This window comes from Sphaeramia orbicularis, chromosome 13, assembly GCF_902148855.1.
Source record: "Sphaeramia orbicularis chromosome 13, fSphaOr1.1, whole genome shotgun sequence".
Classification (NCBI taxonomy): domain Eukaryota; kingdom Metazoa; phylum Chordata; class Actinopteri; order Kurtiformes; family Apogonidae; genus Sphaeramia; species Sphaeramia orbicularis.
In genome coordinates this window covers 6309050-6323137 of record NC_043969.1, presented here as the reverse complement: position 1 = coordinate 6323137, position 14088 = coordinate 6309050, and the positions used below count along the sequence as shown (strand labels likewise).

Genomic DNA, 14088 nt, shown 5'->3' with positions numbered 1-14088 from the left:
AACTCTTGGATACAATGGAAAATAAACTAGGGAGGGTGAAGGACTTGGTCTGATGCAAAATTAAAACTAACACAAAATTCATAATCTTTGGAAATTGACCAACATGCTCAGAAAACTTGTAAAAAAAAAAAAAAAAAAAAAAAAAAAGTAAAAATTGCAACAGTATCTGAAATCATATTTCTCTGAGTAATAACAGACAATAAATCAAAAAAAGAGCACATACATTATATTAAGGCTAAAATATAAAGAAAGTCAAATATAAATCAAGCTCTTAAAGGGAGGGCCTTCTTTGGTTTCCTAATGTTACACTAAATAGTGAATTCCATTCAGATCTTCAGTCCCAACAGACTTTATGCAGCCCTTAACCCTGATATGATCTAAAAATCATGTTTTGTGTGGCCACTGTTTTGTCAAATTCCAATCAGGTCATTCTTGATTCCTCTAAGATATTCCTGAGATAACATGTTCACAACGAGAGACAACCTGAAAACAAAATGCCCCTAGGAGGTTTAAAGAATGACAAACTCCAAAAGTAAAACCACTGTTTGTTGACTTTATTTTCATATATATATATATATATATATATATATATATATATATATATATATATATATATATATATATATATTTATATATAGATATATATTTATATACTTGTGTGTTTGACTGCCACTGTTAAAAAGTGTGACTCATCACTTGTAAGCATAAATAATAACTTTTTTTTCTCTCTTGAAACCTGTTAAATAAACCAACTGAAAACAGTTATGGGTCATTTTCAGCACCATTGAATAGTACATTCTCTATATTGCATCAGGATATAAAAATATACAGATATAGTGTTTTTTTGTCTTTAAAACATTCTTTCCATGTTGTTCAATGGCATGAAACAAGAGAGGAAGAAAAGACCTCATTAAGATGATGAGGATTGTTACCGTTGCTATTGTCTATATTATTAATCCTTAGACTGTCCATTCATTCATTCACAGCACTTTTAAAACATCAGTAGCAGTCACACGTGGAGAAAAGAAATGAAAGAAAACACAAGTTAGAGGTTTGTCCTCTGTAGTGCTCACAGTGCCACCGGCCTCCCAACCACCATAGGAGAAAAAAACAGTGACAGAGATGTAACATGGGAGTGTTGTGCAGCAGAAGGGAAAGCTGTGAAAAAAAAAACCTGGCTGGCCGGTGGACTGTTAGTTCCGTGTAACTGTGATCAGTCCTGTTACAGTCAAACTCTAAGCACAGTCCAAAAAGACAGTGATGACTGTATCTGCCCCCCACCCAAAAAAAAACAAAACAAAACAAAAAAAACCCCCATACAACTAACATAAATTCAGAGTTGAAAAAAAGTCAAAAAATTGCAACAAATCAGTTTTAATAGACTGAGGCAAACAAGAAGCAAAGGCGCAGTCAGGATGAAAGTTCAGTTCGCAGTGCATAGAGAGGGACTTCAGAGATGGAGACGGATTCACTGGTTGGTCAGCCAGATGGGATTATTGCCCTGTGTCAGCCTTGTACGCTCTCTCTCACACACACACACACACACACACACACACACACACACACACACAAACACACACAAACACACACACACACACACACCGTCAACACACACACCTCCAGCCAGAATGAGAAAGACACCAGATAAAGACAGAGGGAGAGAGGGAGAGTGGGGCTGGTTGTTCAGGTTGCTGTGGTTTCCAGAGTGTCCCCCTCTCTCTGCACAGAGAAGCAGTCTCCAGGCTTTAGGGGTGTGTCTTCATGTGTTCATGTGACAAATTTCCACAAAAACAAAAAAAGGCTGGGCTCCACCAATGCTCCCGTTCTTCCCATCCTTCCATTTGTCATTCCGTCTGACAAAGTGGTGCTGCGGCCTGCTGTCCTCCAGCTCTCTTCACATCCGTGAGGAGGAAGCCAGCTCGTAGAACAAGACGTAGGCGTCGCTGCTGCGCACTTGGCTGGAGGACATTGGCGTTACTCTGAGAGGAAAGAGAAAAGGCAGATGTTATAGCTGCAGATAACACACGTTTTTTCAGACATCTGAAAACTCTTCCAGAACTTTTCAAGAACTGATGACCTTTATTTCATCCACAACGTTTATGTTAATTTCTGAATGAATATCAAATAGCAACCCTTTTCTTTTTTTGAAATTTTTTGGGGATTTTTCATGCCTTTAATAGTCTAGGTGGAGAGACACACGAAATGTGGAGACAGAGTATGACATGAAGCAAATGACCTCAGAACTGCTGCCTTAAGTGCATTGTACTGAATAGAAAAATTGGTTAAATCAAGATAATAAAAGTGCCATCCCAGTGCACTGGGATTTTTTTTTTTTTTTTGTGCGAATGTGGTATACGACATTTTGTTCATGCTTTCTTATATTCTTCATTTCATAGGTCTTATGTATCTCATTATTGGTTTTTTTTGTAGTTTTGTTTGTTTTGTTTTGTTTTTTTCTCTCTCTTCTGCCCAGTTTACTCAGTTCTGGTTGTAGTTATTGTCACCATTATAATTGTTTCCATGGTTGTTGCTGTTTGTATTGTTGATACTTTCTTGTGAGGGTCTTCGCCACCTTCTTCTCTCTTGTTCTCTCCCCTTCTTCTACCCCCCCACCCCCACCCCCCATGTCAGGTCCGGCATCGAAATGTGGTTCAACAAAACTCATAATAAACACAGTAGAATATCAAAGGGCGCTTCATATACTTTATGAAGTTACCCTTGGCAAAGCAAATTTGCTCAGCACCAAAAGGAACCAGACTACCATTCTGCTGTTAGAATGCTGGACAAGACAAGTAGGAGGAAAAAAAAAAAAAAAGTAGTGTGAGATACTCCCTGGTAAAATGTCCAAATAAAAGAGGATACACAAGCAAAGGTGTTAGAAAAATGGGCAATGATGACTGGGAGTACAGTTGGTGTCGGCTGCTGCCTTATTGGTACAGACAGCTGCCTGTCAGCCAGCTGACAGGCAGCTAATAATAATAATAATAATAATAATAATAATAATAATAATAATAATAATGGATTAGATTTATATAGCGCTTTTTGGTCACTCAAAGCGCTTTACATTATTGACCCATTATTCATTCGCTCTCACATTCTCCCTCTGGTGGTGGTAAACTACACATGTAGCCACAGTTGCCCTAGGGCAGACTGACAGAAGTAGGGCTGCCAATTTGCGCCAACGGCCCCTCCGACCACCACCAAACATTCATACACATTCATACACCAGTGTGAGTGGCACTGGAGGCAAGGAGGGTGAAGTGTCTTGCCCAAGGACACAACGGATTGACTAGGACTAGGATTTTATGATCATATTCTAATAAAGCCTGAAGACTGAAGTTTAACATAACGTGCTTTGCACTTTTAATACCCCTCGGCCAAATATAGTGTAACATTCTGTTGAAAGTTACTGCCCTATAATTTGGATTAGACTGTCTTTGTGTAAAACTTACTACATACATATTTATATTTGAAAGTACTCAGATATAACTGCACAAGGCACAAGACCATTTGACCTTAAAAAAGTAGGTCAAGGTGACCTGTTTTCAATAGGCTTCTGGTCCATGCCAAGATGTATCACAATTCCACAGTATAAATTTGGTACTGATATCTCAATGCATTCTTCAGATAATGCGATAACGTCGTTGACAAAACGATCACAACACCCCTTCGGCCACAAGTTGGCCGAGGGGTAATCAAAATAGTAAAATGACAAACACTTTTTTTATCATTTTAATGTAATGACAGGTGGAGTACAGTATCTTTAAACAAAAATAAATAAGAGCAATGTCAATTATATATTTGTAGCCATGTCAGTAGATTTGTGAATTTAGGAGGTGTACTTGAATGCAACAATATGCGCAACTTGCTGGTCAAATGACAGAAATATCAGAGAGTACAAATTGCAGTGAACATGAAAATAATCCTGTGTCAAACTCTGAAACACATGGAACACAGGTAGAGCATCTGTCAGACTTCAAATTCAAGTACAGAGTCTCAGCAGAGAAACAAAAATTTACCCGCCAATGATAGCATTATGGGATGTATTTGTTTTGCTAGACAGTCACTTTCATTTCTGTCATCACATGCTGCTCTATCCATATTCAGTAAAACTGTCTGAACTTCAACATTGTGAGCAACATAAATTTCACTGAGATCCATTTTTTATTTAATCTGCACCTGAAAAGCACATCCAAAATCAATCAGCAATAGCCATACCCAGGCCAGAACTAGACCTGAAAAAATCCAGCAAACACTTCTCTACACATCTGAACTTTGAATAAATTAGACACTGAACACGACTATATAACAACTTACATGACTTTACTAAAGCTTTTATGAAATCTCAACAAATCTGCTCTGATCCAACAGAGATGAATCAATACAATTATACAGTCATTTTACTCACCAAGTGGACTCTGTCAGACCAACATGCACCAAACAGCATTTCTGCCTTTCCTGAATAGTCCAACATAACCAAAAGGGGGCACCAAACTATGTGCGTTTGTCACTGAGGTTTTCCACCACCAACTCACAAAACCAGTTTCCTGTCAGTCGTGAATGAATGGTAAAGAGTTTCTGACAGAAGAAGAAACGGCAGTAATTTCTAGTCATTTTGTTTGAATAAACACCTATTTATGATGAGATAGCAAAACCAAAACACATTTGTCTATGTGGCTGTAAAACCTGGTCTGTTTCAAGTTAAAAACATAACTAATGAAAATCAGAATGCATTTATTTGTTGTTGCTGGTTTACTAACATTCTCTCAACTGCACTCAAACAAGACAGACTGTTCTTTCAATGGGAGATGTGACGTGGGAGACAACTCTGCATCAGTAAATCTTCCATATTGAGGGAATATGACCCTGGATTTATGGCACTGTGCAAAACTCTGAGGCCACCTTTAGTGTTGCTGTTTTTGCAGGGCTGAGGTGAGCATACATGTTTAGCTGTCATTTGATTTTCTTCTGAAACAAGAAAATATGGGAAATATGTGCACTACCTTAAAAGACACACAAAAACTGAACTAAATGGGTTGCAAGGGTTAAAGTCACTATTTATTGTGATCCTTGACTCCATGACAAGAAGCAGCACAAATAGAAACATCTGACATATGTTGAATGAAACCTGGTGATAAACATCAGAAAAATAAATAAAAACAACAATAACAAATCTCATATTGTCTGAACAAAAGGGTTAAAGACATTTTAAGTGCAAAAGGGGGGTCACACTAAATGCTACCACTGAAACATTTGCTTTTACTGCTGTACATACTTCATATATATCCAGAATGTATCTTAATACAGAAACTGACAAATGCATATGTTTGGTCATTAGCACTTTACTAAACATAATGCTGACCTAGGACTTTTGCACAGTACTTTATTAAATTTGGATATATGAATAATATATACACATTTAGAACATTCTACTTCAACAAAACATGACATTATATAGCTAACTTTTTAATAATTTTTTGGCTTCTTATGTTTTTTTCCTAATTCAGTGAGGAATTGAGAATAATCAGAATGGCGCCTTCAGTAACACAAGGTTGACACTACTATATTATATATAATTTTATTACATTTTTTGGAACAGTAGTCTTCTATGGGATCAGACTGGGTAAACTTGTCAACATGGCAGCAGTGAGTCATATTTTATGAACAGACATGACCTAATCCCCCTACCAGAGGTGTATAGGTGGAAGTGGTTTGAAGAATGTATTCAATCCAGATCTTTTTCCTGTGGCTCCATTCTGAATTGTTACCTGTGCTAAGTATGTTTTAACTCTCATCTCTTTATTGGCTGGGTGTTTAACCTACCTGGAGTCATTAAAGGTGTACCATTCTCCCGAGTTGGGATTGCGACAGTAGGCTGTGTAGTGACCGCCCATAGTGGTGCCTGAGTGGTTAGACACTGCATACAGGTTGTACACTGCATTTACTGAGGATAAAACAGGAAAGAATGTCATGCCTTTAACAACCCTCAACTGGACTGTTTTCAAAGTTTCTGATAAGGTGGAAAAATTCTCCACTGAAAACACAGATTGCAATACTTACTTTTAAGACTACAACATTTTACTAACCAATGTGGATCAGTACTTACTGCTGTTATCAGAGGCAAACTCCCGCAGATCCAAATCCTTCATAGGAAAGTTAACAAAGGTGGACAGTTTGCTGGTTCTTCGTGCCTCCGAAAAGCGCTTCAAGTCTGATCAGGAAAGTGAGTTAAGGAACAAATGCTGTGGCTGTATCACTGTGTGGCTCCATGCATCCATTAACTGTTCATTACTGCAAATAAAACATTTAAATTAGTACCCACTGAGTCTGTCAGAGCCATCAACAAGTAAGAACCAAGCACATCAATGCCTGTGGATTGTGGTATTTCACATTTCTATATTTATTAAACTAATAGAGCAGTAATAATATTCCCACTGTATAAAAGTGGTTAAGAAGATGAAGATGTAGAGTCATCAAGATGTACTTTCATGCACGACTTTTTCTATAAGTGGATGTCCTCATTATACAGTGTACGTTTCCAAAGTATTTGACTACTTCATATACTGCTGGACAGTTCATTTTAACAGTTCATACAATTTCTTAAACACATTGTATATATTTTAATATATAAGTAGAGCTGTTAAGGTACTATGTTTACTTCTGTCACGTTGTGACGTAAAGCATCAGAATATTAACGTATTCAAAGTACAAAAGTATCTCAGAACTGTACCTAAGTATAATGTAAGTCTTCTTTGTAAAATCTTGAATAAAATGTACAGACATTTTAATTGTATATCAGACTGTGTCCAAAGACAAAGGATACGCAGAACTAAGATCTTGGGGAACTTCTGTATTGTGAACTTCTTAGTGCATCTCCTCCTGGCTTTACACCTATAGCATGTCTGTGAAGGACAAACGCAAAACATATTGAACTAGAAAAGCACTCGGAGAGCGCAGACCTCCGCCAAGCCAAGGAAGATCAGTGCTCCCCATCACCACCAGAATTTAATCATTTGTTCCTTGTGCCAGTATCAACATTTCCTGAAATTTTCATCCAAATCCGTCCATAACTTTGAGTTATCTTGCACACGGTCAGACAGACAGACAAACAGACAGACAAACAAACAGACAGACAAACCCACACCGGCAAAAACATAACCTCCTTGGCAGAGGTAAACTGGCATGCACCACTTCCAACATATGCTGGATACAGTGAAAACCTCCAGGATGTTGGGTACGAGTTCTTTCAATTTGGACAAATGAGCAAATTTTTCTGTAATCAAATAGTTTTTACACATGTAAAACAGCCTAAAAAGCCTACAAGTTCAAGTCAGTTTCCTTTGTTGTGTCTGTACATTTGTCACTGACTGCATAGATACGTACCGGCTTTTCATCCCCATCAAGGACATCCTCTTTGGTGAAGAGCCGCATGCAGTCCATCAGACTCACCTCACCATAGCCCTTCTGAACACAAACATAGATGCAATGACATGAACACAGAACAAACAAATAACACACACACACGAAGCAGAGCAAAGCACAGATTGAGACGGGAAGAAAAACAGAGAGCTCATGTTAGGAACAGAAAGAAAAAAATAAATCAGATACACAATTGCACATACACTAAGTCAACATCCCACTAATGACCTTCACGTGTATGTATATACAAATTAAAAGAAGTTATAATTTACTTAAGTATCTCCATTTTATGCAACTTTATACTACTATGCCACTGTATCTCAGAGGTCACTACATTAGACTGACAGCTGTAGCACCTTTTCAGATAACAGTTTTTCATTTTGACTAGTGAAACACAATGAATCTCCCAGTGTTTTGAATTTGAATATTTCAGATAACCTGAAGTATTTCTTTCATAGGATTAATTTGAAATTTTTCTCTTTCTCTCCTTAAAAGCCTTATTGGTTTCACTGGAAAATGTAGTACCACAAAGCTGAAAACAGTGTTGATTTTCTTAGGTCATTAAAAGTTGAGTTTTTAGAGATAAGTGGTTCTCATACGATATGAACATGTAATGATCTCAGAGAATATGATGTGAGAATATGATCAGGGGTCGGCAACCTGCGGCTCCGGAGCTGCATGCGGCTCTTCAGCCTCCTTGTAGTGGCTCCCTTTACTGCTGTCACGCCAGCTGCGATTCTCCTCTGCAATGTCAAGCCAGCTGCTAGTGTTTTTGTTGTGCGCTACTCATTCGACAATTACTGTAGATGAGCTGCATGGAGCAAATGTGCCTTCCAGACAACAAAAGTAAGGGCTCATTTATGCTCGACGTTAAAGACGCAGACGGATATGGACGGAGGGTTCTGTCCGTCCTTTGTTTATTACTCACGTAATTCTGTCCGTTTTCCAGGAGCTTGCGGATGTGAACCCAGACGGAGAATATGGAGCAGCACAACTGGGAACTGCAGAGGCAGTGTTGAGTTTTGAAGAGAATCGATTCCATATATAGCAATACTTTTCATAGAGCGACTGTATGAGTATGAGTACTGTGTACTTTTGGGGTAATTCTACAACAGATTCCCTTCTAAGCTACGAAAGTGTGTTTTTTTCATCTGCAATAGGCTTTAAGACTAACTTCAATGATGAGTAAAATTATTTTTTCCTATAAGTACCTCATGAATATGGTGTATTTGGTATTAGAACTTCATATACTATTAGCACAAATACTATGAACTACTTTTACTGTGTACTTTTGGAGTAATCATACTCCAAAATCCATTCCATGCTCCAAAAGTCTTTGTTTTTTCATCTGAAATAGGCTTTAAGACTAAATTCAATGATGAGTAAAATTATTTTTTCTAATAAGTACCTTGTGAATTTGGTATTTTTGGTATTAGTACTTCATATACTATTAGCACAAATACTATGAAATACTTTTACTGTGTACTTTTAGAGTGATCATACTCCAGAATGCATTCCACACTGCACTTCTGTTTGTTGTATTCAGTGGTTGTAACAGATAAAATGTAAAAAAAAGATTAAAACTTTTAAAGTTTATAAGCTCTGTTATTTTTTGCAGCTCCAGACTATTTTTTTTGGCAGAAGAGGGGGCAAAATGGCTCTTTTGATAATAAAAGTTGCAGACCCCTGCTCTAGATTAAACTACCAACAGTGTGTAAAGCAGTTAAAATGAGCAATGAAATGTAATAAACACACAAATTCTATAGTAAAAATGAATCCAAAAACATTATATATAATATAAAAAACAAAAGGGATGAGGATCATTTTACTGCACAAAGACTTCTTAGACCTTCCATACCTTAGATACATTGTGCTGTAACACTTTTACTTAAAGAAGGCTTTAATTGCAGAACATTAACATCTGGTGGAGAATTTTTACTATTTCATACAGTATGTGTGTGTGTTTTCTAACCTTGGCGATGGGTAAAGACAGATCCCAAAAGGGGTCAAAGACAGTGGAGCAAAAACCACAGTGGCTGCAGGTCAGAGAGCTCTTCAGCTGGCCTACAAACAGGTCTGGAGGATGCAAGACACATGTTAACAACACCTACTACACACAATTCTGTTGTCTTTTTACCCTGGGTGTCAAAATAAATTTCACTCTCAAACATAAATCAAACCAAAGTGGTGTGTACTACTCACCTACTATCTTACTGTCTTCTCTTTCCAGGTATTTACTCCACATCTTCTTCCCTTTCTCTTCATCCCTGGGTGTGAAAGCACAGATACGTCATGAAATTATTAGAAAAAAGTGTTCCAGAGAGACACCCAGTCTAACTGTGCTAAGTGCCAAATGAAGTGTTTACCTACTACTGAAAACAGATAATAACAGTGAGCAGACACTATTTAGAGATGTGACCTACTTTAGTCTGAATATCTAGGTGAAAGAGAGAAAGCAGGAGATTTGGTGTAGAGGGTATAAGACTAAAAGCACCCTTTGTTTCTGAAACAGTCCTGATACCCTGAAACACAATTCCAAGTGGGATGTAGATACAGTTTTAATATTCAGGCAGCGCTGACCTGTTTCAAGAGGAAACTTACAGAGATTAATGCTGACCTTTGACTAAGCCACAGTTAGATAACTGATAATTATATGCAAGAATTGGAGCATTAAGCACAATCTGGGTCTCAGAGAGACAGCAGCTTTAAAGAGGTGAAACTGTCTCATGCAGCCTTTAAACGTGTGGTGCTGAAGCTATGCAATATGAACAAAATCTCTTACACTAATACTGTTGTGACCACCTGTCTGTGGCACAATTTATACAGTTTTCTGGTTTGTGTCAGATGACACTCATGTGACAAAAGTAACCCCTCTTTAAGGCATGAGCTCAGCATTTGTCCTGGCTGGTCAAAGTCCTTCGCCTGTACAGAATTACTCCCTTCTGTATTTTTTGCCTGCCTCTGCGGCAAGTTGAAGAATGCAAAGTATCGTCTAAATTCAATAAAATGAAACATGTTGCCTACAAGAGTGTTATTTGAGAGTGAAATAAATGATAAGGCATAATATGAAATTATTTTTTTTGCTACAATCACATGATGTACTGGGTTTTTTTCATATTGCTGTCCTCCTATGTGGTGCTTTAGTCAGGTCCAAGTTTTGTTTACATTCACTACACTTCATTATTCATGGGTGAACAAATCATCACCTGACTTACTCATTGAAATTGAAATTTTCAGTGTAGATGCAACCTGTGCAGAGACATCTACGCAGGCTAATACTTACGGCAGGTGGTCAAAGTCCTCCACAGTGCCCCTTGGCCTGACTGTGACCCTGTTCACCTCATTGTGCAGGCCATCCAGGAGGAAACGCAGGAACTCCTGAGCATCCTGTTGGCTGTAGAGCACAAACACAATACTTCACAACTATTGATGATTTCTTTTCCTACCGTATACAGACCACTCCAATCTCTGTACAAATCGTGAAAAAACCTACACTTACTTGTAACCCACGAATCTGGGTGCGTATCTCTGGATCTGAGTTTTGAATTCAGATGGGCTGACTGCCTCACTGCTGGATGATGTCCACATAGTCTGTATCAGCTTGGCAAATTCTGCAACAAAGAAACACTTGGGTTACTTCAGGCAGATAATTAACTTAAATAAACTAATTCCACATCTGTGCATAAAAGTGCAGGCAGCAGAGGTACAATGGTTCTGAAAATAAGACCGAATCTGTGATACAAATGTCCACTGTCTCAGCTAAGTACTAAAACCCAACCTGCTGCCACTGCTGTTGAGCTCTTATGTCAGGTTTTTACATGACATTATGAGGTTTCCATGCAGCATTCCAGCCATTTGGGAACCACCTGAACCAAACTCATGTAAATAATATGGAAAGCATTGAAAACTGTCCAAGATAAGTCATCTTATTTTAAGCAGTTTCTTATCATATTTAATGGTTGCATGTGGTCCCCATTGGAAGTTTTGTTATTAAACTTCTTGGATTTTTGCACACATGTATGGTTATAAAAATAGTCTAAAATTATTCCAAATGATATGACTTTTTTTTTTTTTTTTTTTTACCAAAAAACATAAAATTGTCTTGCAGAAGGATCTCCAGTCTCCACAGCTATATAATTAAGTCACCTTCAAATTTATGGAAAATGCTACAACTCAAAACAGCACTGAAGTCCTCTGCACACCTGGATGTCATTAAACATTTACTTTACAATTTATGCTACATAATTTAAGGAACTAAATTAATATTCTTTTTTCAAGTTAATGATAGGCTGCATATTTTGTAAATTGCACACATTACACACATTTTATGTCTTCCAATGACATGTACACCATGATTATAATACAAGAATTTGTTTTTAATTGTTCTCTAAGGAAATTGAGTGGTCCTCCCTTAACTAATTTACTTTGTTCTCCATGGTCTTTATATTCCACCTCATGTTTGAATCAAACTGCAGATTTGTAGAATCATTACACTCCAACAAGGAAGATATTTAAACATGTTTAGGTTAATAAAGAACTGGTATTAAAATACGTTTTCTGTTTTTGGCATTTTGTTATGAAATTCAGATCTAATGTAAATGTGATCATTGTTTGCCTTTTATACGAAAACATGTACATGAAATTCTAATCTGGTGCAGAGGTACAGAGGGACTTAGCGTGACTTTTCACTGGCTGGGAGCAGGAGTGTGTGTGTGTGTGCTTTGGGCACTAGGCTCTCGTGTGACATGTCTCTCACCTTCCATGAGGGCTGTGTTGGTGCGGCTGTTGTTGTTAAGGTCTCTGCGGTGAGAGTTGTGCAGGCAATAGTCTCGCAAGCTGTGTGTGTTGCTGAGACACTGCAGGATACTGTTCATGAAACACTGCAAGGGAAAATAAACACAGATTGATTTCCTCTCAGATTACATAACAGCAGGTTCCCCCTGTAAAAAACCCAGCTTGGTGTGTTAAAGAAATACTGCTATGAATTAATCCTGTAATGTCGTATATCTATGATGTCTGGACAGTTTCAGGCTTGGCTTTTTGCTCATTGGATTAAAAAGTTTTCAAACACAAAACTTTACACTGAGTTGCTTTTTTTCCGTCATGGTCAAAAATAGGTTAATTTACATTAAAAGTAGTAATAAATCCAAAAAATTATCAAAGGCCTGCATTGTCATATTCCAAGCCTTGACTGTGAAACATCAGTACAAACAAACCATGATTATTACCTCCGCCAAGGAGGTAATGTTTTTGCCAGGGTTTGTTTGTTTGTCTGTTTGTTTGTTGTTTGTTTGTTTGTTTGTCTGTCCGTTAGTGTGCAACATAACTCAAAAAGTTATGGACAGATTTGGATGAAATTTTCAGGGTTTGTTGGAAATGGGATAAGGAGAAATGATTAAATTTTGGTGGTGATCGGGGGTGGGGGGGCCCACGGGGGGGCCACGTTTGTCTGTCCGTTAGTGTGCAACATAACTCAAAAAGTATGGACAGATTTGGATGAAATTTTCAGGGTTTGTTAGAAATGGGATAAGGAAGAAATGGTTAAATTTTGGTGGTGATCGGGGGTGGGGGGGCCCACGGGGGGGGGCACTGATCAGCCTTGGCGGAGGTCTGCGCTCTCCGAGTGCTTCTAGTTTATTTGTATGTCTGTTTGTTTGATGAGGACATCCAATTAGAGCTTCATAGACTGAATAATTCAAGAAACTTATTCGACTGAAGATTGGATAAGTCAGTGTCAACCATGCATTTTACAATGGATTCATTGTTTGGATAGTTTTTCAAGAAAAATATCATAGAATTCTGATATTTGCTTATTAAATGTAATCATTTTCTGGTTTCTTTACTTTTCTAAGCCAATAAAAGTGAAAATCTTGGAGGTGTGGACCAAAACACACATTTGAAGACTGCATCTTTGGTAACATTTCTCACAATTTTCTAACATTTTATAAATCAAACAACTGTTGGAATATTTATGTTTATTGGTTTTTCAAGATACATATTAAAAGAAAAGGAAGAAAAAAATGCAACAAGTTGGCAGGCTCAGCCCATCACTACCTCTGTCTTCAGTGAATGAATCACAGTACGCAGTTGCCAAATACATTCCAAGCACATAAAATAATGAAATAATAATTAGTTGTGGCTCTAAATCCAGTGACCACAACATACCAACCTAAGACCAAGTACCAGGGCCCTAGATGTCGTCAAAGCCTGTGCTGTGTACAAATCGCACTGATCACGTGTCAATATGACACACGTGCAGTTTGGTAAGATCAAACCAGTTAGAGAGAGGCAGGACAAGTCCTCCCTGGTCCATGGTTCAGAGCTCTGTGGATTAGGTTACTGTACACACACCACCGGCAGACAGCACACACATGCACACTGTTTATTTTAAGAGTGGCCCTTCTGCCTGTTGCCTGGCAGATACTTTGCAGGACCACCACTCTGGTGTAGACAGGTTAATGGTTAACTACCAAACAAAATCTAGATTTAGAAAGACTTAGAAAGTGTGGCTTCTCCTAGCATAATTAATTGAGAATAACATGAGGATATAGCAAGACTTCAGGTTCATGATTGCTATAATTAAAACATATAAGCCTACTGTACTTACAGTGTTCCCCAGGTTCTTTAATCCCACAAGGCCTTGGGCACTCTTTGAGTTCTGAAAGACAA

General features: G+C 37.9%; 1 protein-coding gene across 3 annotated transcripts in view; it reads right to left on the bottom strand.

Moving 5' to 3' along the window:
• Positions 1 to 1358: 1358 nt before the first annotated feature.
• Positions 1359 to 14088, bottom strand: part of usp2a (ubiquitin specific peptidase 2a) — a 99438-nt gene continuing 86708 nt past the window's right edge. For 2 of the 3 annotated variants that reach the window (XM_030151480.1, XM_030151478.1), the window contains 11 exons: positions 14027 to 14077; positions 12176 to 12299; positions 10919 to 11030; positions 10703 to 10813; positions 9622 to 9686; positions 9392 to 9495; positions 7384 to 7464; positions 6824 to 6902; positions 6107 to 6211; positions 5824 to 5944; positions 1359 to 1979 (listed from right to left, as the gene is read on the bottom strand). In XM_030151480.1, the coding sequence (XP_030007340.1) occupies positions 1895 to 1979; positions 5824 to 5944; positions 6107 to 6211; positions 6824 to 6902; positions 7384 to 7464; positions 9392 to 9495; positions 9622 to 9686; positions 10703 to 10813; positions 10919 to 11030; positions 12176 to 12299; positions 14027 to 14077 (1038 nt within the window). In that variant the 3' untranslated portion in view covers positions 1359 to 1894. The remainder of the gene's footprint in view (positions 1980 to 5823; positions 5945 to 6106; positions 6212 to 6823; positions 6903 to 7383; positions 7465 to 9391; positions 9496 to 9621; positions 9687 to 10702; positions 10814 to 10918; positions 11031 to 12175; positions 12300 to 14026; positions 14078 to 14088) is intronic. The other variant, XM_030151479.1, reaches the window with a different exon arrangement.